At 38.5% G+C, this 22,840-nt stretch overlaps 3 protein-coding genes across 3 annotated transcripts in view; 2 read left to right on the forward strand and 1 right to left on the reverse strand.

The window, feature by feature from the left end:
• Nucleotides 1-22,840, reverse strand: part of LOC146754426 (uncharacterized) — a 599,901-nt gene that overhangs the window by 139,161 nt on the left and 437,900 nt on the right. The gene's annotated exons all lie outside the window — the stretch shown is intronic.
• Nucleotides 2,770-13,134, forward strand: LOC146754431 (kinesin-like protein KIF20B). Its single transcript, XM_085527634.1, has 9 exons — nt 2,770-2,895; nt 4,481-4,567; nt 4,690-4,806; nt 4,999-5,137; nt 6,435-6,619; nt 9,535-9,646; nt 10,132-10,203; nt 10,662-10,808; nt 12,642-13,134. Exons 3-6 carry the CDS (start codon nt 4,756-4,758, stop codon nt 9,625-9,627), a joined length of 468 nt encoding a protein of 155 aa, XP_085383760.1. The 5' UTR covers nt 2,770-2,895; nt 4,481-4,567; nt 4,690-4,755; the 3' UTR covers nt 9,628-9,646; nt 10,132-10,203; nt 10,662-10,808; nt 12,642-13,134.
• On the forward strand, nt 13,973-21,930 carry LOC146754432 (kinesin-like protein KIF20B). Its single transcript, XM_085527630.1, has 8 exons — nt 13,973-14,227; nt 14,726-14,787; nt 14,991-15,110; nt 16,330-16,525; nt 18,964-20,167; nt 20,608-20,746; nt 21,168-21,290; nt 21,690-21,930. Exons 1-8 carry the CDS (start codon nt 14,149-14,151, stop codon nt 21,879-21,881), a joined length of 2,115 nt encoding a protein of 704 aa, XP_085383756.1. The 5' UTR covers nt 13,973-14,148; the 3' UTR covers nt 21,882-21,930.

Here is a 22,840-nt window from a genome sequence, read left to right on the forward strand (position 1 = left end):
AAACTCTGACCAGTAAACATCCAGAATGGCCCCGTGTGGAACAGCATGTTCCTTTCATTCAGGTCACTGACACTACTTCCCAGGACACACTGCCTATGCTCTGTCGTGGAAAGGCTGTTTCAAAGGTTGCAGTGCCTGACATGGCAAGCTTCTTTATCACAGCAAAACCTTCTGGCTGTTACCAACCACATCCTTCTCAAGCCAGAGGAAGGCGTCCAAGCTCCCCATGGCAGCTCTCACTGACAGTGTCATTTCCTCAAACACACAGCTGGCTGCTTTTCTATTCCATTGCTTCCCTCAGGATTTTACCATCTCTTTCATATCTGACAGATGGAGGCACTGAGACCAACAAGAGAATGTGTGTCTGTGTTCACCAAGGACTCACCTCTATATGTGCAGCTCTCTGAGAAGCCTTTTTCAATTCCCTTCTCCTTTCTTTTTGTCGTTGTCTTCTTTCTATAAAGCAAGAATACCAATGAATTCATTTTGTTAACAGCAAAACTGCAGAAACATGGGTGCTGTGAAAACAAATGGCAGTCCAATGACAAAGCAAATGGGACTAGGAAGCCTCTCAGACATTTCCAGGGGGACATACAGAAGACCACTGTGAAATTAACAGAAAGAGATGCATTTAGGTATTCTGGCACCTCACTGCCTTTGGACTTTGTAGCCTTCAACTCTTATCCCCTCTACAGAGCAGGAAAAAGCAAGCCCTAAGCAAACTCAATGTGTTGCACTTCACCAGGACGGTACCGCAGCACCTTCTTACCTCCTTGCTTGGAGCTCAGTGCTGGGGCAGGCCCAGGGTGTGCTGCTGGGGCCGGCACACTGTCTCTGTTCTGGCCTCTGGCTCTTTTGGTAGCAGGCAACTGCGCTGCAGTCTGTTTCTCTTTGTCCAAACCCTTGCGTTTACACCCAGCCAGGGTCTTGGAGACAGAGCTGGGACCTGCTGTTACAGGAAGCCCTCCAGCCTGAAGATGAGCTTTCTCTGAAAGCACTTCCTGCACCACTTTCGCATAGATGTTTCCATTTGGCTCCAGGCATACATCTGTTATAATCAAGAAAGGAGAAGCAGTAAGATTTAAAGAGTGACCAAGGCTAATTTCTGTAGCAAAATGGGCCACAATACTAGGAAATCTCATCTTGCGTGTTCACAGTAGCGGATCTTAGGATCTGAGCTGAAGGGTGGGTTTGCATTTCAAATCTGGACAGGGAAGGTAATTGTAAATCCCAGGGATGAAGACCTCAAGCAACACACAGCAAAAGGAGTATGAAGAAAGAATGGACAGAAAGCCTAACTAGAAAGACATTGAATCAAACCCTGATGCCTGTTGTGCATCTGTACCTCTCCTGGGTGCCACGTCACAGGCTGCAGTCCTCCCCAGACTTTCCGCAAGGCTGCTCTTGGCTGGAAGACCGCTTGTGTCAGCTTCTGGCAGAAAGGAACAAGAAATACTTGAAGAGCATCTCCTGGGAGGAAGATTTGAGCGCAGCCAACCACCAACTTCCACTCTTCAAGTGTAGTTCCTACCACTTGCCTTTTTGCTGCTACAGCATGGTGCCATTTCTGCAGTAAGCACAGATCTGCAGTGGACTTCCTTCACTCTTCCATCACACATGCACCCCTTCATGCAGCCCTATTTAGAAATACCCACATTCTGGAAAATACAGACAAAAAAGAAACAGGCAGAAAAGCGGCACTAATACTTTGTCACTGGTGGGAATCTCCACAGAAAGTGCTGTGCTAAAGGTGTGAGGTTAAGGGATCATCACTATCAAGATAAAAGTCACAGCATGGAAGATTTAGCGATGGCGTGCTGACTAGAAGGAAAAAACAACACTTACCTTGGAGCTTGTTCATTTTCCCTCCTATCATCGGATATCTTATCATCATCTACGTAGCTCTGAGGTTGGCCAAAGCCTGTTGCCATGAGCTTTGCTAAACGCAACAGTGCTGTGGCTCAGAGGTATTACACCGGCACATAGCATAGGAGAACTCCATAACCCAAGTGTCATGGGAAGAAGAAAGGGGAACTGTTACAATTAATTACGTTCACTAAATTGATAATTGTAGGCTTCTTGTCACACACTACTGCCTACAGTAAAACAGCACAGATGTTGACAACTGTGATTTCTGCATACAAGCAACCACTCGAGGCTGAGCACACTCTCCTGTCTCTTTGCCATGCCTAGAAAGACCCAGAAGGGCTCAGTGTTCTCTTGCTGTTAGTTTACATCCTCCAAGCACTTCCAAAGGCACGCTGCTCTGTAGAAAAAGCTGAGCTGCCCAGAAAGTTTGTGCAGGAAGAAGGCAGCAGTGTCAGTGCACGTCATCCTGGGGCATCTGAAAGCATTTGTGAAGAGAACAGGGAAAGAAGAGGGAAGAGAGCAAAACCAACAGGCACTAGCACTGCTGCCCACAGGGGGCGGGGCTTGAGGCAGGGCCTGTGCCAGAGGGGGTCTGGCACAGTTAGGGCCAGCTCAGGGCCCAGAGCAGAGGGGCAGCAGGCAGAGGCAGGGCCTTGGGGCCCAGGATGGAGGAGGACCAGGCACAGCTGGGGCCAGCTCAGGGCCCAGAGCAGAGGGGGACCAGGCACAGCTGAGGCCACTGCAGTGCCCAGGTGAGAGGGGAACCCAGCACAGTTGGGGCTGCTTTGGGGCCCGGCACAGCCAGGGCCTATCCCTCTTTTTTGCACATATGAAATGCTCCCAGCTGTGCTGCACAGCAGAACATCTTTCAATGGAGATGAAAGCCTGTGAAATGAAAGAATCCTTTCTTATTTCTTTCACATTTGTGTTTGTTGACTGCAGTTCCAACCAGGTGGACTCGCAGTGTCTTGCAAGTGACACCTGGAAGCAGGTACAGACTGGAGACACAGCACCCTCAATGTCCAGGTGAGTAACAGCAACCAAGGAGGCCTTTGGGCTCTGCAGGGTCCAAGTGTGGAGCATTACACACAGGAACAGCTGAGTATAAAGACAGTGGCAGAGCTGCAGAGCTTGCCATAGTAGGGAGGCACAGTGGCTCAGCTCATTTCCCACAGTAACACAGGAAATAAGAGCCATGAGGGAAATGCAGATGCCTTCTGCCCCCATCAGAGGGGAGGAATGAGCTGCACTTCCACAGAGACATTCCTCTCACAGCCACTCACACCTCAGGTGTGGAGGGACGAGCTGGGGCTGCTGGTGGCAGCTGTGGAACACTGCCATCTGTGGTGCTCCATCCTGCCCTGGAGGGGCATGTAGAGCTGAGGACCTTTGTCACTGCACAAATGACTGCAAGCAGAGATGTAGCAGAGGGAACATAAAGCATTTAATAACTTATCATACAAAGCAATGAGTAATAGAAATGACAGTATTTCCAACCAAATATCCCCCATCCTAGCAGTCATATCTGATCTCTACAGTCCCACCCAAACAATTTCCCAGCCCCCTCCAATTCATCCTCACTATCCCACCCCTGAATTTCCCTCCCCCAATTCCCACACAGTAATTGCCCACACTAATTACCAGCATGCAGGGCATGGGGAACACCTGTTCCTTGTGTGCAGGCACCTGGAAAAAAAAGAAGTGTCAGGGAACTGGGGGTCTGTAGCAGGTTGTGGAGGCTCTGCATAGAACATAACCCCAGACCACAACCCCATCAGCTGCTGGAGCAGCATCATCCCTGTCATTGGGGGATGTTGCCAGTGGTGGATAGGGACACAGGGAGAAGCCACACCTTGGTGTAGCTCTGTTCTGCTCATGTCCAGTCCAATCCTCTATAGCACTTTCCATCTTCTGTCCTTTGTTCTTAACCGTATCCTTCCTTCTCTTCTGCTCTTTTTCTCTCTTTTAGGTGTCTTACCTGTATCTGCTTTTCCCCTCTTCTTTTCTTTTACTGCTCTGGTCAGCATCCAGTGTCTGCACCACAACTCTAGGTTTTGGGATCGAGAAAGGTACACAGGGCATAGATTTGTACAAGAAAAGCTCTCTTGCTGTGCCCAACAGGTGACAAAAAGGGGCCCTCAGGACCACAAAGGCAGCTTGTTTCTCCAAAAAAAAATAAACTTAATTCTTTTCTTTATAAGAAGCATTAGAATCTTACAGAGAAGATGAAAATCATCTTCACTATGCTTTTAGACTGCGCATAGACTAGACCAACATGTGTCGTGTTGCTTTGATACCTTATGAGGAGCACCGGTATCAGTGGATGAAGCTAACATTGTCTCAGAAGCACAATAATGGAGTACTTTTGTTTATAGTTGGCCTGAATGCAGTACAGGAGTGTGTTGCAGTAGTACTTGTTCTGAAATTCTAGGCTCTGACTAAGAAGTTTAGCAGGGTCCAAAGCACTTGTGAAAACAGTAAAATATTATTACTTCCTGTGTTAACAAATGAGTCTGTTACAATAGGATGATGAAAATAATGCTGCTTTAATGTGCTAATCATCAAACAGAGGATCTAGTCAGATTTCTAACTTCCAGCTCTTTAATTTTAGAGGTCTAGTTTGGAGCCTAGGGGACACATACAAGTTTGCCTGCGTATTAAACCCTTTACGGCACGGGAGAGAGCAAATGGGTCACAGGTAAGGCATTTATTTAATCATAAACAAAAAAACAACCCTTAAAGTATATATGTTTTCTTTCCTGTAAGATGACCTTTTAAAACTTTTTTCATGCCTGCATTACTTGTGCTTCCTTGTAATAGGGATGTGTTTCACTTGAGGACTCAACAAGCATTATACTGAAGTCCCCTAAGAGCTCATTGGGAAGAATGAGCGATAAAACTTTAGGACAGGCAACACAGAAGTTCACCTTTTCACGGGTAAATTAATTGTCTTTAAATGATTTTAAGTTATTTATGGAAAAAGTTGCTTGTCTTCTGTTACTTCATATAAAGCAAACAAGTTTTTCTTAACTGTCTTTAGAATTATCAACGTGTATCTGACTCCTTACAAGTACCTAAATATTGCTTAAACAAAATAAAGAGATTAACCAGCTTCTTGGTAACATTCAGGTGTTTGGACCTGAAGCAACTCAAGAAGAATTCTTTGAAGGTACTGTGAAGCAACCAGTGAAAGAGTTCTTAGAAGGATGTAATTGCCTTGTTTTTACGTATGGCGTTACAAATGCTGGGAAAACTTACACATTCCAAGGTATGAGCAGAAATGCTTTTTCCTTGAATTAATTTCTTAAAGTGAGAACTACTTCTAGAAGAGAGAGATGTTATGACTTCTTACCTAGTTACTCAACAGGCCTTGTACGTTGCCTTCTTTTGAATACTAGTAGCCTTGAAAAGTCGTCTTCTTCCATAACAAATATTACTAAATTTACAAGTGTGTAAGACAGCATACACTACAATAACTTTGGTTTTTGTTCCTACTATAAATGCGTGCATCTTAAATGCTGTTCTTTATTTGAAGGCAAAGTATGTCTGAGTTTGTTTGATTTATTGTAGGCAGAAATTAAACATTCTGAAACATTTGATCAAGGTATTTCAATCTTTTTTCAAATTTCTGATTTTAGTAATAACAGCAGCATAGAAGATTGTGTTCCCTGAGCTTTAGTAGTACAGAAATAATATATCAATCTCCTTTCTGGCTGGGAGCAGTTGTTTTTTATGTTTAATATTGTCATAACAAATGAAACGATTGGGTTCACAGGAAACAAATTCCCCTTATTTCTGTTATTTAGTGTTCTGTTACTATGTATTTCCAATAGTTTTATATGTGTGGAGCTGAAGACTTTCCCATAGTAATACCTTTTTAGGACTTAAATATTAAGAATCAACAGGGTAGTATGTTCAAAAATTATCTTTCTATGCACCTTCCATACAGCACTATAGAAATTCTTCTGCGTATTGTCCTCTCTTGTGTTCATGACTGACTTTAAAACACTGAAGCTTGCTTGGTATTTAGTGACAGTGGAAAAACTAAGGCGTGAAGTAGGCAAGATGTGGAGGTAGTTGTGTGCTCCAAGAAAAGGCAATGGGAAAGGAGCTGAGTTACTCTAACAGTTTTTATGAGACTTGTAGATATTTCTAAATAGGGTTTGTGGGACGAAGGGAATGTTGTAGCAGAGACATCACTCTGGTTGTTATTTCAGGGTTGTTTCAGAGCGGGAAGGGAGCCCAGTTGAAAATCTGCACGTCTGTTAAATGTGGGAGTTTGCTGTGGGTTATTTTTTCTTCTTAAGGCTAAGCTTATGCAGAATATTCTGGCTGTTTTAAAGTGATGCCCTGTAATGTCTAAGGAATGGGATGTGAGCTGTTGCTTAAAGCCAGTATTTTTCAGGGAACAGTCTAGTAACACTGCAAACATTGCTTCAGACTGTAACTGGCCTCTAAATTCTTTGTGTATACTTTGAGATTAGAATCAGTTATCTTTGTCTTCATTTATGTTTATATGTTGCTTACAATAGTAACCTGGCCCTTCTTTTGTGTATTGCTTACAGGGACAGAAGATGATGTTGGTATTTTGCCAAGGACGATGGATATGTTGTTTAAAACTGTTGGAGGAAGGCTATACACAAAAATGGATCTGAAACCTATTCGGTGGAGAGATTACGTAAAACTGACTAATGACAAAGTGAGAGAAGAAATTGCTCTTAAAAATTCGTTGCTTCGTCTGACAAAAGAGGTAGGAAACTACTTTATAAAGAAATGATGAGTACATGCATCTTGTGATAGTTCAGTGTTATCCTTTCCATTCTGTAATGAAAGAGGGTTCTGTATTTACACACAGTTTTCTATTTGTCTTTCTGTTCCTGCTGAAAAAGAATGAAGCATCTTATTAGTGGTGTGCTACACCACACTGGGGTATTTTAGTTGTGGAGTATGTTAACTTGATCTTACTGATGAGGTGGTTAAGTGTGGACTTCACAGTGTGAAAGGCAGGTGGCAGTAAAATTCCTTCTGAATTATTTCAAGAGCACAGCTGAGTATGAAGTCTGGCTCCAATGATCTTTAAGTATTTCGGGGAAAAACAACACCTGTCTTCTACATGAACCAAAGATGTGTAAAACTGTTCTAGGTTTAGTGAGTATGTGGAAAGAAAATGCAGTGAACAGCTATATGCTGATCTCATCCTACTCCATTAGAGAGTTAAGATGTGATCGTGCGATATAGGTGCCTCCTCTAGTTTCAAGACCCGTGTTCCTAGGTAAAATACTTGACCTTATAAGCTAAGTAGGTACAAGCTTTGCTGACTATACAAAGCCAGATCTGGGTGAGTGTCATGTAGATGAAAACTTCTATGGTAAAAGTTTTACTTCTAAGCATACTGTATCTGGTAGGTGAGATTCCTCCTCTTCAGTAGATGAGAATTTCTTTCTACTTTTGTGCTCTATAAAAAAGCAACACAACCTGAAGCCTGGGAACTGAGTATACATCTATGAACATCATGAGGTCTACATGTTGGGAGCTATTCTGTATTTTCTATGACCAAACTACTTAAAAATATTATATTTACAAAATTTAGTCATAACTTCATTTGTGTAACACTTTGATAGCCTGAGTTAAGAAATAATAAGCTGCTTATCTACATTAAGTGATCAAGTATTCTACCTTAACTTCCTTTTCTGAGAGTTGACCTAATAAGCCATAGGATATGGAAGTCCTGAATTAAGAAAATCCCAATAAGAAAAATATTTCAGGAGTCCAAGATTCATGAAGGGTAAAATGCAGATTATAAATGGGCTATTGAAAATCATCTTATTAAATAACTCCTTTTCCTGTTGGGGATTCTCTCCCTATTTGTTCTTTTTCTTTCTGAATCAGGAAGCTGAAATGCATCAGATCTTATAGTAAAGGAATTGTCAGAAATGAGTAGTAAGGTGAAACCAGTCAAAATGTGTAGCCAGGATTTTTGTGTTGGCACCTTGGAACTATACTGTATTGTTTTCTGGTAGAGCAATACAACTGCTTTTAAAATAAATAAATAAATAAATAAATAAATAAAAGCAACCAGTGGTGTATTGGTGCTGTACATCAATAATAAATCCTAAAGTCTCTGTTTTCTTTCGTAGGTAGACCATCACAACAGCACTAATGACAAATCCCCAGCTGATTCTAAGGGTATGTTTTATATTAAACAGTAGCAATTAGAAAAGCTTCTGTAAGGTCAACGACTGGCTTTTTTGGCTAATGCTGATAATAAAAGGATTATTTAGCTTTTATTTGTAACAGAACGGAATAATGGGCAGGACATCTGGGCAGAAAACAGAAGGAATAAAATGGCTAGGAGACTACTGGGACATCTATCATAACCTGGTTTTATGAGGTGAAAGTAAAACAAAGAAAAAGAGTATGATTTCTGATAAGATCCCTAGTGGTTTTCCGACAGGCCTTTAGGGCACTTAAGAACTCACTAAATACTTTTTTTTCCCTAAAAAGTCAGAACGAAGTGTCCTTACTAGTTCAGTTCTCTATATTGTAAAGACTGAAGAGTTCTGAATATTTCTAACCCAACTATAGATGTTAGATTGGGTTTTGGAAGTGAAAAAGCAAGCTTTATAGCAGGCGTGTCTTTGCAAATGTGTAGGGCAAGCGTCTTGACTTCCAGATACTTGGTGTTTGTATGAGAGGTGGGGATTCTCTGTGTTTATGTTCTGGGAAAAGTTTTAAGCTGTAAGCTTAACTATTACTTATTTTTAAATGCAGCTAGTTTTACTGTCTCTACATTGACTTGTAATATTTTCTACTTTGCAGGTGCAGAAAATCTCTCAGAAGGATCAGACCAACTTAGCAGATTATCTATAGATGATTTTGTGAAGTTCTCTGGGTTTCATTTTTTGAGATTTACAATGAATGTTTTTATGATTTACTGGCTCCTTTATCAAATGACAGAAAAAAAAGGACACTTTGCCTTGCTCAAGACATCAAGGGATATTCTTACGTAAAAGGTAACTAGAATACTTTGCAAACTGCCAAGCTTGTCATGGAATAGTGTAACATGTTTCTTCTGAGATAGAAAACTCTTAAATGTGTTCAGTGTAGCTCTAGAAGTGTCTGCTTGAATGCGAAGGCAACAAGCTACATGTACGTATCTGCATCTTCAACAGTATTCTCCTTATTCCTGTACTTTGCCCATAAAGCCTGTGTGAACTCCACTGCCTTCATCATCCTTGAAAATGAGAGCCATACAGTCGTTATAATGCAGACAAAATCCAGATAACCCATCCCCAATAAAAACTACAAGCTAAAACAAAAAACTTCTCAGATTGACTTCTGCACCAGTGAATACAAACTTTGGGCTTCTGTAGTTTAAGAACTTAGCTTTTGTACTTTCAGTACTAAGGCTGCTTGCTTAATTTGGATGGAGCATACTTTAGTATACTGGTAGGATAAACTGTTGTGCTATACTATACCTTGCCCTTTTCTGTGGGAGGAAGAATCTTAGTCTTATCTGCCATCAGCTTGTTGTATGTTTGAGGCAAAGTTAATAAAGTATTTTATTGTCTTAACTAAATGTTCTTAGTTTGTATACCTTATTTCTTGTTCACTTTCTCTTTTGCTAGCGAAGCTTGCAAAAATCACTTTTCCTTCTTTTGAAAGGTTTGCAGTGGGTTCAGATTTCTGATTCTAAAGAAGCTTTCAGACTTTTTAAACTGGGACAGAAACACCGGAGTTTTGAAAGCACAAAGCTAAATACTTGCTCCAGCTGAAGGTGGGAACTTTCACTAACATTCACATCACTAACATACACCCATGTTACATTGGGTGTAACATACTGTGGGGAAGAGGGATGAATGAAAATATTGTTTATGGCTTTTTTTCGGGGAAGAGGCTTTAAAAAGGCTTGATATCTGGTGTTCCATGTGAAATTTTGTGACAGTTTGTGATTCTAGTGCTTTAAACTAGAAGGATTAGTCCTTCAAGCAGATAAGTGCATACAAAAGCTAAGTGTTTTATCAAAAACTCTCAACAAAATAACTAAGCCTTCTTCCATGTAAGTAATGGTGGTTCATGAGGGGGAAGAAAAGCAAAATAAACCAAGAAAGAATGTGTCTTTAAAAGGTTTAATGCATCTAGTAGAATTATTGTTAATTGAATTGTTGTGGAATAAATCCAGCAGTGTTTTGAACAGATGTTACAGATTTTAGAAAATGTGTGTATTTCTGGCTATTGACCTTGCTTCATTTCTCCTTTTAGCCACAGTATATTTACAATTAAGGTACTAAGAATCGGAGACCTTGAAATGCCACGAGTGACACGAGTCAATGAGTAAGTTCAGAGCAGAGTTCCCTTCTTTTTTTAGGATGAAATTGTCAGTTACTTTCAGTACTGATGTATTGATATTAGGCTACGGACACTAGGTTCCCTGATACAGCCTCCTGTATGAGTGGCGGTTCCCCATTTCCTGTCATTATGCAGTACTAAACCATCAAGTTGTAATGCTGTTCTATATCTTGTGCCCACTGTTCCACACAGTGTTCCTTTATCCTTCTCACTCAACTTCTGAACTAATGTAAATCCTCGGAAGAATATGGCAGAAAAATGGAAGCTGTGTTGGAAAAGAGTTTGGCAGGAAGTAGTGTGCAACTTCATTAGGAAAGCAACATTAAAAAGCATGAAAGGGTTCAAGAAATTGTCCCTCTAGGAGGAGTGGTTGTGTTGGAAATGATAAATAATCAATGTACATTCAAAGGCAAGAAAACTTAATTTTCCTTTTCTGCCTTCAGATTATCACTGTGTGATCTTGCTGGTTCAGAAAGGAATACCAAGATGTGCAATGAAGGTGACAGACTGAAAGAGAGTGGAAATATCAATGCATCTCTCCTAACTCTAAGCAAGTGTATTAGTGCACTCAAGATCAGTCAGCAGTCAAAGTAAGTCCTTGTACAAACTGTAAACTAGTTGTAGATTTCAGATATCATGTACAATGTTTAAACTATTGTTTAAAATGCAGAGTACGAAACTATGTTATGAGTGAAAACTATCTGTAGGCTTCTGCAGATGTGTGAAGACTTAATGATCTAAGAAAGTGATCTATAAACTTGCCTTCTTTTTGTTGTTGTTTTTTGTTTGTTTGTTTGTTTTTTCAAATAAAACCATTCCAGTTCTAAATTTCTGAATGTGTTATCATAGACTTAAGCAAATTAGCGTTGTGGTTTTGTTTTTTTTTTTTTCTGGCCTTGCCTTCTCAAACAAGTCCTGGGGCAGATTATAAAATTTGTTTTCACTATTTTCACTTTAAATGTGTGAAATGTTAGACCTTTTCCTCCTTTGTTAGTTGGTTGCATTTATCATTTAGTTCTGCTGTAACAGTTTTCCTCAGGGATATTGCTGTGCTTTGTCCTAGCCAAGAGACATGGTCAGAATATATATATATAATATACATACACATACATATATATGTATATATATATATAAAATTTGGAAAAAATTATATATAGATATATATAATTACATATATACATATAGATATATATAATTACATATATACATATATATATATTTTTTTCCAAACCTTGATGCAACTTCATCATTCTTTCTGATCTAGCTAACCAAATTCAGAGAGAAGAAAGCCTGCTTGCTACTTCTGTCTGAGGTTGTGCTCTAAATGAGTGCAGACAGAGCTTTCTGTATTTTAAACAATGTAGTATTTATTTACAGTCACAGCTGGATATAATTGCAGAATTCTCTGCTGATTCTCATTTGAAGGTGTCTTTCTGTCCCAAAGATTAGGTGAGCTCTGTGTTCATGAAATGCCACACTGTGCCTGGTAGCCTATTCAAATTCTGTTATGCTTAAAAGTAGATGAAAATAGGCCTTGCTACTGGATTAGTCTCTTATCTGTCTGTCCTTTCTAGGGAAGAAGGATTCCTTAAAATTAGCTGCTGCTTAAAGTGCTTTGATTTATTCAGAACTGTTTTATTTGTTGGTCCTGATCACTTGAAATTTTAACAATATGGGGGAAATGTAGTGATGACTTTGATAGTAATTTTCTTTAAAATAAGAACTCATTTACCACTCCTGCACTAAAGCTACTTATGGGTCATGTGTGTTGTGACAGGAGCGTAGCTATGTGAAGCTTTTAGCTCTGTTGGCAGAATTCAGTAGCTGTAAAGAGTCCAGCAGGTAACCTCACTAGAGAACAGTGTGTTTAGTCACGCTTTAGGAGTTCTCTCCTAATTTTCTGTACATCACCAGCTGTTTGATTCAGTGACGTAACCTTGGTTTAGGAAACACCAGAGATGTTGTGATAAGTATATGCTTCTTTATTTCCAAAGTATTTACTATTGTCCTTTCCTAGAGACAATATACTGAGAGAGTGGTTATCTCTGATTTTGTTGGGTACTGTTTTCTTAGAAGTAGATAGGTCAGTTTGCCAGATGTGGTAAGGGAAAGAGAAAGGTGAGAGAGAATTTAAGCTAACATGAGGCTGTATGACCTATCTTAGGCTGGATGTTGAATGTACTTTTTGTTTTAAATGTTCTCGTGGGTTGTCTAAGAAGATAATGGCTGCATAGTAGCTGGAACAATCATACAACCTGTCTGCAAACTAGCAAAAAGATTAAATTCAAAACAACCCACAACTCAAAATGATTTAAAGACTAGTGCAGTTATTAATGTGTTGTCTTCCACTTGGATAGCTCTCACATTGAAATGAAGCTGTTAACTTCTGCTAATGGGATTTGTTGTGGTTTTTGTCTTCAAAGGGTGCAGCAGCACATACCGTTTCGTGAAAGTAAGTTAACACACTTTCTTCAGGGATTCTTCAGTGGAAAAGGGAAGATACACATGTTAGCAAACATCAGCCAGTGTGCTTCAACCTATGAAGAAACACTCAATGTGCTAAGATTCTCAGCTATTGCACAAAAAGTGAGTATGTTGTAGTCTATTTTGTTGATCAGTACTTATGATTTGCATTTAAAGAAAAAATTCTGTTCTTCTAAGAATATGAATCTATTTGTGTAGTATCTGTAGTGAATCTGGGTGTTTGTCTCCATACAGCAGTCAGGATTTTTAATTTAGTGTTTTAGTTGAGCTTAATTTTCCTACAGAGTTTTCTAAAAATCTCTACTGGGGTCTTTGTGTTTCTTTGGGGCGTGAGGGCAGAAGCATCTTCTGAGAATCTCATTCCTAAAAAGTATTCAACCTAACAAGAAGCAACTTGTTACATCTGGAGGAGATTTTATGCTATTTACTTAATTTTTCTCTCTTCTCAAAATATGATCCCATGTAGGAAAGCAAATCCAGCTACCCCATATCTTGCTGCTGTTGTAATTTTGAATATTGTCCAGTTCAAGTGTTGGCAAAAGAAGTGGAGCAGTAAAGAGTTTGAAAAGCTGTGTTATGGCCATCAGATGCTTCAGTGGGAAAGTGGGGGTTAAACGGAATGGGTAGGAGTGAGTGCTATGATATAACACTGAAGAAGTTAAGCTGTCAGATCAGTGCTACAGTCTTGATGGAAAACTTTGAAGTGCTGAGAGTTTGTGTTTGAAGCACAATTGATGGATGTGTGCCCTTGGATTGTGGCCTTATCTGAAAGAGGTTAAGTGTGAAAGTAGAGGGAGCAGCCTATGAGGGTGATGTGGCGCTGCAAGACAAAGAACTGAAAAGATGATGATCAGTTGCATTGAATGCAACTGGAAACTCAAAACATAAAAAAAGCAGAAATCTATGGCTGCATGAAGTGGCAGTTCTTGTACATTGTTGGCCTAGTGAAACTCTTGAGGTTAAAAGCAGGATTGGAGTCTGCAATAACTCTTTTGTAATTTCTTGAAAACTGGTTTAAGTAGTGACCAAACATCAAATACTATAAAATATATTAGCTGTTACTAGAATGCCACTTATCTTCCCCCCATACGAATCAATGTCATGTTGTATTGAATTTGTGAGGTGGGTTTTGAAGCTGAAATTAAAAACTTCTTGTATGGCTGTCTTCATAGTGGCTATCCAGACTATGTGTAGAAATAACAGCTATTATGTAGTCAGCTATTCACCAGTTTTAACTGATTATAAATTACGTTTCAGGGTGGAGAACATAGCATAGTGCCTGACACCTGTGTTGATCCTGAGGGCATTCTTGATTCTGTGCATTATGATGTCATGGATATTAAAGAGCAAGCTGAGGCAGCACATAGTTCCATTGTATCCCTGGGGGACCCGAAGGAAGATACTGGCTGGTTTGAAAAGCAGCTGTAGAAAACTAACTTTGAACTGATGGAGACCAAAGAAGAGCTAACAGAGAAAAACAGCAAACTACTTAAAACTGAAGAAGAGCTGATGCAGAAGAACAAAGGTGAGTTATGCGATGTGAAAGGTAGAAGACAGAAATAGTTCATTAATCTAAAATAGAAAGAACCAGTTTGAGTAGGAATTAGAGGAGATGTTCTACCTTTGGAACCATAGCCTGTAGATAAATGATAGTTTGTTCCTTGTGTATATTCAGGTTCAGCAATTCCACGGTTTTTGGTTATTTCTTTTCTTTTTTTTTTCCCCCTCTCCTTTAAACTGCAACTAGCAGCTTTACGCTTTCGTAAGTATGGGGTTAAATGTCTATATCTTGATTTTTACTTTTATATTGTAATCTCTACTCTTCTTTATGTCTTGTTGATGCAATGTTTTCATTCCAAGAAATATAGAAAACTTTTGAATCACTCCCAATAAGTGAAGACCACATGCAAATTAATTAATCTGTTCAAAAGCTACCTAAACATTAGAATATCTGGAAAAATTGATTACTTAATAAACTATCTATTGGCTACTTATGTAATACAACCTTTTCTGTGTGTTACAGACTTTGAAATGCAGATGATTAAATTGGATGAGTCTGTTGAGCAACTTAAAGAAGCAACTGAGGTAACTTTATCAAGAAGATGTTGTGTAAAATTGTTTTAATACCAACTTGTGGTAGCTTAAAATGCTGTTCCAGTAGGGTCCATTAATAGATTGCTTACCGAGCTTAGCTTAACTGAATTTGCCTTTAATGCATTGTGTAATTCAGCTACTTAACACTCCATTAGAAACTGATGACTGAATTTTTTTTATTTTTTATTTCCAAGAAAATGAATGCACAAAATGAAAGGATTCGAGAGCTAATGGACATCGTGGTGCAGAAAGATGACATTATTACAGAGCTACAAGACTTAAAATCTCATTTAGAAGAAAAAGTAAAAGATTATGTGAGTTTTACACATCTCCGTATCCTTATACAAAAAAAGGAAAACACTAATTCTATGCTTGTAATCAACACATTTTTGGAAAACTGATTTTCTGTATGTAGCTGGTACTCGCTTGAAATTGTAAACAATTCAAATTTATCTGAAGGTAGTTGTTGTTAACACAAACAACAAAAATACCAGCGTGTTCCACTAACTCCTGCCTCACACTCCTACATCAGAGGAAGAGCAACAGTAAAAGTATGTTGAGTAGAGTTGGAAGTACGAGTATGAATGGTCAGGATATCTCCACGTTCTATGCAGTCCATAAAACTTTATCCTGACTAATGTACTGCGAGCTACTGAATATGTGAAGACTAGCTTGATTAAGTATGTGTGCATACCACTTCTGGTGGTTTTTGTTCATTTTTTGATGTTTGGTAGCCTGAAGTAGCTCTGAAAACATTTATAGTTAATTCTGTCACTCAGATCTCTAACCTTGTAAGCTTAGCAACTTGACCCTTCTTAGTCTTTGACTGTCTGCATCACTGCAACTTAGTATTTCCATGGTATTAAAGCTGACTGTGATGAGTAGTCATGTTCTCACCTATTACTTCTTCCAAGAACAAGGCTCCAACTCTATCTGTAAGATTGTGTGGCCTGAACACTTCTGAAGCTTTTCTTTTCATAAGCTACTAAAGATGAATAATCAGTCCTTGGCAGTGCCAGCATGGCTTAACAATCGTCATCTTGTAAGTAAGGAAGCTTCACTTGTGGTCAAGGACACAATCTAAAATAAGTGTGACAGAGCTGACTAAGCTTTAAGGTTGGATTATATCTGTCACGATGAAAGTGATTTTAGCAGCTTAGCAGAAGTGTGATGTGATGAACTTGTATGAGAGCTGACCATTTGCTTTTTGACCATGTTTGTAATTTTGTTGACTTCTTGGAAACAGGAAATTCTTTGATAAACTGGTAAACTCTTGATTGTGTGCAAGTCTTTTACTTTGTAACCTGCTAGGCTCTTGCTTTCCCTTGTATACTCTACCGAGTATTGCACTTGTCATTATCTGAAGGTGTACTTGTTCTGTCTGCTATTGAGATTTGTAACTGATGTCTATAGAGTCACCAGGTAAATATTTTAGCTGTATGGTTTTGTGTAAATATTTGCCTACAGAAGATTACTGAGACTTAAGTGCTCCTTTTGTTAAGCTTCAATGTAACTGATCTTATATCAATACAGGAAAAGACTACCTACCATTTAACTACCATTAAAGCAGAACCGGCAGAAGAGAACACTAATAAAGGAACTGAAAGCAGCCAATTTTCAGTGCTTTCAGTTAAAGCACTGAAACAAGATAAAACTGAGTTGGAAGTGGGAAGAAAGCCCAGTACTGATGAGGATAAGCCTACTGTGGAAGAGCCACCTCCAAAGAAAGGTACAGTTTCTTCCATCGTTGAACAGGGTGTCTTCCAAAACAATAAATTGCTTTCTATTCCGGATCGGAAGCAAAAGGCTGTGAAGCACGTACCTTATGGTATAAGGAGAAAAGCCACTGTGTTAAACTGTAAATAGAAGTAACTGTTATGTAAATATCCCTTTTTCAGAAGGTCCTATGCTGTTCATTTTTGAATGCTTAGGATTAAAAGTTTTTTGCACTATTTTTTTCCTTTTTGCTGCTTTTTCCTCATCTGTTGATGCACTTGCAGATTTGTTAATAGTTTTAAAGCAGTTTCTTTAGGATTGTTTCAACTGCTGTTGCTGATCTTCTGAGTAGCATCAGCTGCTCAAGTGCTTTTTTTTGTTTGTTTGTTTTGTTTTTCCTGAAGCAACTATCAAAATTGTTGACGACCTGCTAATTGCTCGCTCATGGGCAATATTTGAGCAAAATGGTTTGGATAAGCTCTGATGCATTTAACTTCACTTCTGGGCACAGCTGAGCATCAGTGTTCCTAGAATTACGGAAGGCATATACAATGTAGAAGGGAAAATCTAAAACTTAGCTGTAGTCCCTTCCTTTCTTGTATTCCTCTTGCAAAATATGTGCAAGGGAGAAAGTCAAGGCCTTCTTTGGATGAGATGCTGTTCTTGGATGATTTGTCCCTGCTGCCTTTATTTGGCATAAATATTGAATCCTAATGTGACCACTGAATGGCATCACATATAAGCATCTTACCAGAGACTGAGGGAGGGATGTGGACTCCTCCGTACTCCAAATAGTAGTGGGTTTGTTCTAATCATATGACCAAAGCTCTTATTTAAAAATTGTTGACCGCAATGCTCCACATAGGAATTAAAATGGGTAGCTGATAGTCACAATGTCAGCATGAAGTTTTCGGTTAGGAAGTACTGAGTATTCAATCATGTTAAAATTTTCGTCTAGTTGTGAGTATTAATAGCGTCCAATTTCAAAAAACTCTTAATATATATTCTTTAGCTATGTTAAATATACACAGTAGAACAATGAGCACAGGTATGTTGTGCTGGTTCTTTTGTAGAATTAGTTATATAAGTAGCACGAGCAAAAGTGTTTTAGGAGATGCTAGGTTATCTCAGCTTCAAGTTCAGGGTATTTACACCATTCTCTGAGCTTTTAGGTCTTGTTTCCTATGCTCTGTAATAATGCTTTTTCCCTACTTCCTGTGTAAGGAGCTTCTAGACTGAACATTACACATCTTCTCCCTAGTCTTATTTATCTTGCTTTAGGGCTTGCTTGTTGTTTTCAGCATAAAGTGTTTAGATTACTTATAAATCATATTCCCCTCACTAGTGTTGCTGGGTGAGCAGTCAAAACCCAAAACCTGGTTTGGGGTGGAATATGCCACTGCTGTTTCTTCAGTATGACTTTTAAATCAGTTGAGGGCTGTATATAAAACTCCTTAGATGAGTTAAGAGGCTGTTTCCATGCAGTACATGTGAATCTGTATGTAATGCAGGCTGCACGTGGGCGCTATAAAATTCTGCATTGTAGTAATAAAAGGACTGTACAAGAATCACCATGGAATATATTGTTGTGGTGACCCAATCCCTAGTAAGTCTTGACTTATATTTATTTTTTTTAATACTTAAAGTATGCATATTATGGAATGGACATAACTGGATTCTAAAGCAATGATGAAATACAGCAGAAGTTGCTTTTGATAGAAAGAAAATGCATGTGATTTTAGCTAATTGCTCACCAGTTAAAGAAAAAAACAGCCCCAAGCTAATGGAATATTTATGGAAACTTGAATCTGCAAATTTGTACAACTTTATGAGTGAACTTTATATGCAAAAGAGTAAGTGTGGACAGAAGTAGGAATCCTCATATTTTGTTTAGAGATCAACTGAATAAGAGAGACAGATATCAACACTTAAGTGATCAACTTGTCCAGGGTTTTATCTTTCTTTTGAAAGTAAGAGGACTGTGAGTTGGACTGAAATTTCTTAGAGAACTGTTTATCTACCATTTAGATGTAGATGGAGTGATTCCTGGCTGCCTTATAGGGATTGCTGAAGCACGGAAGATAGAAAGAATATAGCTGTGAATTATCTATCTCGTTCCCATGTTTCTTAAATCTAATTAGATTTTCTACTGGTGTGGAGTGGAAGGTTTGAGTAGTGCCATGGTAAAAGTGTTCTTCCAGACTGAAAACCTTTTGCTCTTAATTCTGTATAGAAATCTGAGGCACCTGATTACGTGTTCAGAGGACTTTAATTCCTTCACTAGTATCAAATACTATGTGATGTGAGGGCATGGCTTGCATATTACGACAGTGTTTCACTTAGAAGTTGCTACTTGGTGTTGTGAACTGCTATGTAATAATGATTTTAATCAATCTGAGCTACATTCCTTTTCCCCTTTTTTTTTGGTTTGTTTGTTTGTATGTTTTACAGTAGTTGTAAATGAGAGAAAGAAAAAGAACACTGTAGAGCAAAGGACAATTGAACACATGAAACAAAAGTGCTCCGCGTACCGAAAGGAAGTACTAGCACTGAGGGAAAGAACTGAAATCTTGGAACGTCATTTAGCTGTGCTTGAAGAACAATGCAGAAGAGAAAAAAATAAAAAAGAAGATTTCAGTAAGCAGGTAACAAGCCTGCGTATTGAGCTTTCTTTTTCTGAAGAAACAGCTGATGCCCTCCGTGAACAAATTCTGCAGGGTCAAGCTGACTATCGGGAAATTGCTTCTGAACTGGATGAACAGAAATCTATAAATATGACACTTGAAAACAAAAATGCCCAACTAACTAACAACATAGAAGTTGCCAAAGAATATATAATTGATAAAGTGTCACAAGTAAAAGAAATGCGGACCAAATTAGATGAATTATACAAATGTCACTTAGAGTTTCACGCCATCGGTACTGACTTTGTCAGTGTAAAGGATTCCTCAGACTCTGAAAAAGATGAGCCAGGGACATCTCAAATTAGTTCTGCATGCATTCAGTCACAGACTTCTTCCATCTCAGATCTTGTGCAGGACCTCTCCTTTAACTATAGTCTTGAAAGGATTTGGGAAGTATGCAGAAGTATTGTTGATGTTTCCTCACAAAAAAGTCAGCACATCAAAGCACTGCTTCAAGACAATGAAAACCTAAAGGCGGGACTGAATAATGCTGAAAATCATAATCGTCAACTTGTAATGAAGCTATGTGAGATTACAACTCACACTAGTCAGGAAGATGATCTTGTGAAACAGTTACATGAGCAAATAGAAAAGAAAACTCAGGACATTGAAGAAAAGACTGCAGAAGATCAGAGAGTGATTGCACAATTTCAGGAGGAAGTTGCCAACTGTGAGGTAAAAATAAAAGAGCTTGAGTATCTCCTGGAGGCTTCCAACGCAATGGAAGACAATGTGTCAAAACTCAATGAATTACTTAAAGAAAAAGAATCTATTATTGTTAATCTAGAGACAGTTACAGCATCTCTGCAGGAGAAGTCTGCTAATGCAGACAAAAAGTTTGAAGAGTTAAGTAGCAATGAAGCAAATCTGATTCAAGAAGTTATGCAGCTGAAAAACAGCTTGGAGCAGATGAAACACTCTCTTCGGGAAAAGGAAAAGAGTGAAATGGAGAAAGTGCAACGTATAGAATCGTAAGTAACCACTGAGTTAACTTAGAGCCCTTTGAGAATGAACTAGAGTTAAAAATAGTTGATGGGAACATCCCTTCGACTTAATGCATCTGCATGCTTATCAATGGCCAAACTACTACTTTAGGATGCTTTGGTATGCTACTTGAGTTCCAAGGGAAAACAGGAGTGTGCAAGGAAATAAAGAATAATATGGGGATTTCTGGTGGTTTTGTTGTATATCCCTCAGAATAGCATCTGAATAATTTATTGCTTCAGCATCTGATTATGAGAAGCAAGCTGAAATTCGAAAGTAATTGTTTAAATCTTGTCACTGGTCTAGATAGATTTAAGAGTCTATTTACAAATAGAAACCAACAGGCAGGGCATGGATTAAGCTGTAATTGCTGTTTCCATGAGATGTGTAACAGTAATGTTCTTTGTCTCTTTATTTTTAACATAAGGCTAGAAAATATTCTTTCTGAGAGTTCTGCCCTTGTACTGAATTTGAAAAAAGATTTGCAGAGGAAAGAAGAAGAGTATGCAGATCTAAAAGACAAACATTCTGATGCCAAGAAACAAATTCAGCAAGTACAAAGCGAGGTTTGTAACTCCAAAGCCTAAAACCTAAGTCTTGTGAAAAAACGCTGATAACTGGGAAGAAGAATGCTATTTACTTGAAGAGAAATAGACTAATTTCCAGAGGCTCTTTAATATAAGCATGTATATTTTTTTTCTTCAATTTCAGCTTCAGTGATGTTAATAGTTAAAATTTAATTATTAAACAAGAAGATATCTTAAAACCCATTTTGCAGCATCTTAGTCTGAAAGTTTATTGGGTGTGCTTGGGGTGGAAAATTGAAGCTTAAAAATGAATTCATGTCTTCCTTGGTAACCTTGCACTTGCTGTCGTTTTCCTACTCAGCACTTGTTTGTGAATTCCTCTTTATTTAACAAAGAAGTATTTGGCCAGGTTGGATTACAGAAGTCTTTTAATGAACCGTGAGCTGTGCTTACATTACAGGTGTCCACGATGTGTTCTGTGGAGGAATCCCTCAGGAACAAGATGGAAGAACTTGAAAGGATTAATAACCAGTTTAAGGATGAGCTGGATTATAAAGACTATACTATCCAACAACTTAAACAGGTATTTTTCTTGCTCTTAATTTTTATTAAATGAATGATGCAGGTTTTCCAAGCAACAGGAAAAAGGTCAAAAAAAAATAAAAAAATTGGTGCAAAATGAAAGTGGCCAACTGAAATTAGTGGTAGACCATGAAAGATATTCAAATAATTAGTCACTACAGAGCACTGGCAGATTGCTTTAAATACAATAATCTGCATAGTAAATACATATGTTATACATGCATGTAACCTGATCTTGTTGAGTGACATCACGATATGTTAATTGAAATGTCTTACCATAAACTCTTTTTATCAGCTTGAGTCCTTATTTATGCTATATGAAAAACTTATTAATTCTAGGCTGTCTTAAAAATTCTGCTTGTTTCTACTGTGTATGCTTTTCTTTCATCATGAAATATAGGAGCTGGAGGAAAGGGACCATAATATTCAAAAGTGGCGTGAGGAGAGAGATCAGTTAGTAGAAGCTTTGGAAGAACAGCTCAAAACTTTGGCTTCTAATGCCATACAAAAAGAGACAGAAATAGCAGAACTGAGACAATCTGCCTTAAAGGATTCAAGCAAGGCCAGCTCTCCTTTCCTCCTACCTGATTAGCTACCCATAAATTCTGTAAAACTCCTGTACCTGCTCTTTGTGTTCTGGGTGTGCTTCTGTTCTTGAACACTGTCGTATTGACATCATGTGCAACTAACCAAAAAAAGCACCAGCTTTTATTTTTGTTCTTCAGAAACAGAATTTCTGTTAATTACTAAAATTTCAATTTTTTCAGTAGTTCAGATAAGCAGATGTCAGTTTGATGCTTATGATCCTACAATCATACTGGACATCTGTAGCTTTTTCCGATAATTCACAGCATTTCCGGATCCCAAGCTAGGCTCAATACTCAGACAGTAGTTCTGTCTCAGGTTTCTTACTTTCTTTGCTTTCTCTGAGGTAGTATCTACAATGGCATGAAAAGACAGAAGGGGACGTGGAGAGAGATTAAGGGAAGCATCAAAAAGCAGAGGGGGGATGATCTCTGGAAGTTGCATTTCTTATTTCAACATCCAGCTTTTAATCAGGATAGCCAATCTAAGCCGTAGCATAGAATTTCAGAAGCTAAACAGAAGACTAAATGAGTTGTGCTCTTTTGAGAATGTTTGGATTCATTTTCTCTGAGAAGAAAGATGTTCTCGTAGCAAAACTTCCCCTACAACTGCCGACTTTCTCACAGTACCGAGGATTTGGGAACAAATAAAAGCTCGGGTTATTATATCTTAAGGGAGATGAAGGCTGAAGCACATAAGTAAAATAGAAGAATCAAAATATATTGTATTACAACTTCCCAGGCAATTCTGTGACTACTGCACTTGTAACAGTGACCGTACAAATCCGTGAAATGTTACTGTTCTTGAATAGTTAAGTGTTGTAGCCTGCAATTCTAAAACTGATGCTACTAAGTAATTGCAATACTGCTTGTGTGTGTTAATTCCTTTTGCCAATCCCACAACTCAGCAGTTTTTACTGTTTATTAGGATAATGCAACTGTGATAGAAGAGTTAAGAAAAGAACTG

Source organism: Coturnix japonica, chromosome W (assembly GCF_054131305.1).
Source record: "Coturnix japonica strain WE chromosome W, WE-NBRP24, whole genome shotgun sequence".
Lineage (NCBI taxonomy): Eukaryota > Metazoa > Chordata > Aves > Galliformes > Phasianidae > Coturnix > Coturnix japonica.

Coding starts and splice junctions, on each gene's coding strand:
- LOC146754431 (XM_085527634.1), top strand. CDS start 4,756: ATGAGCGATAAAACTTTAGGACAGGCAACACAGAAGTTCACCTTTTCA. Junction 5,138..6,434: donor GAAAACTTACACATTCCAAG/GTATGAGCAGAA, acceptor TATTGCTTACAG/GGACAGAAGATGATGTTGGT. Junction 6,620..9,534: donor TGCTTCGTCTGACAAAAGAG/GTAGGAAACTAC, acceptor TTCTTTTGAAAG/GTTTGCAGTGGGTTCAGATT.
- LOC146754432 (XM_085527630.1), top strand. CDS start 14,149: ATGGAGACCAAAGAAGAGCTAACAGAGAAAAACAGCAAACTACTTAAA. Junction 14,228..14,725: donor GCTGATGCAGAAGAACAAAG/GTGAGTTATGCG, acceptor TGTGTGTTACAG/ACTTTGAAATGCAGATGATT. Junction 15,111..16,329: donor AAGAAAAAGTAAAAGATTAT/GTGAGTTTTACA, acceptor ATATCAATACAG/GAAAAGACTACCTACCATTT.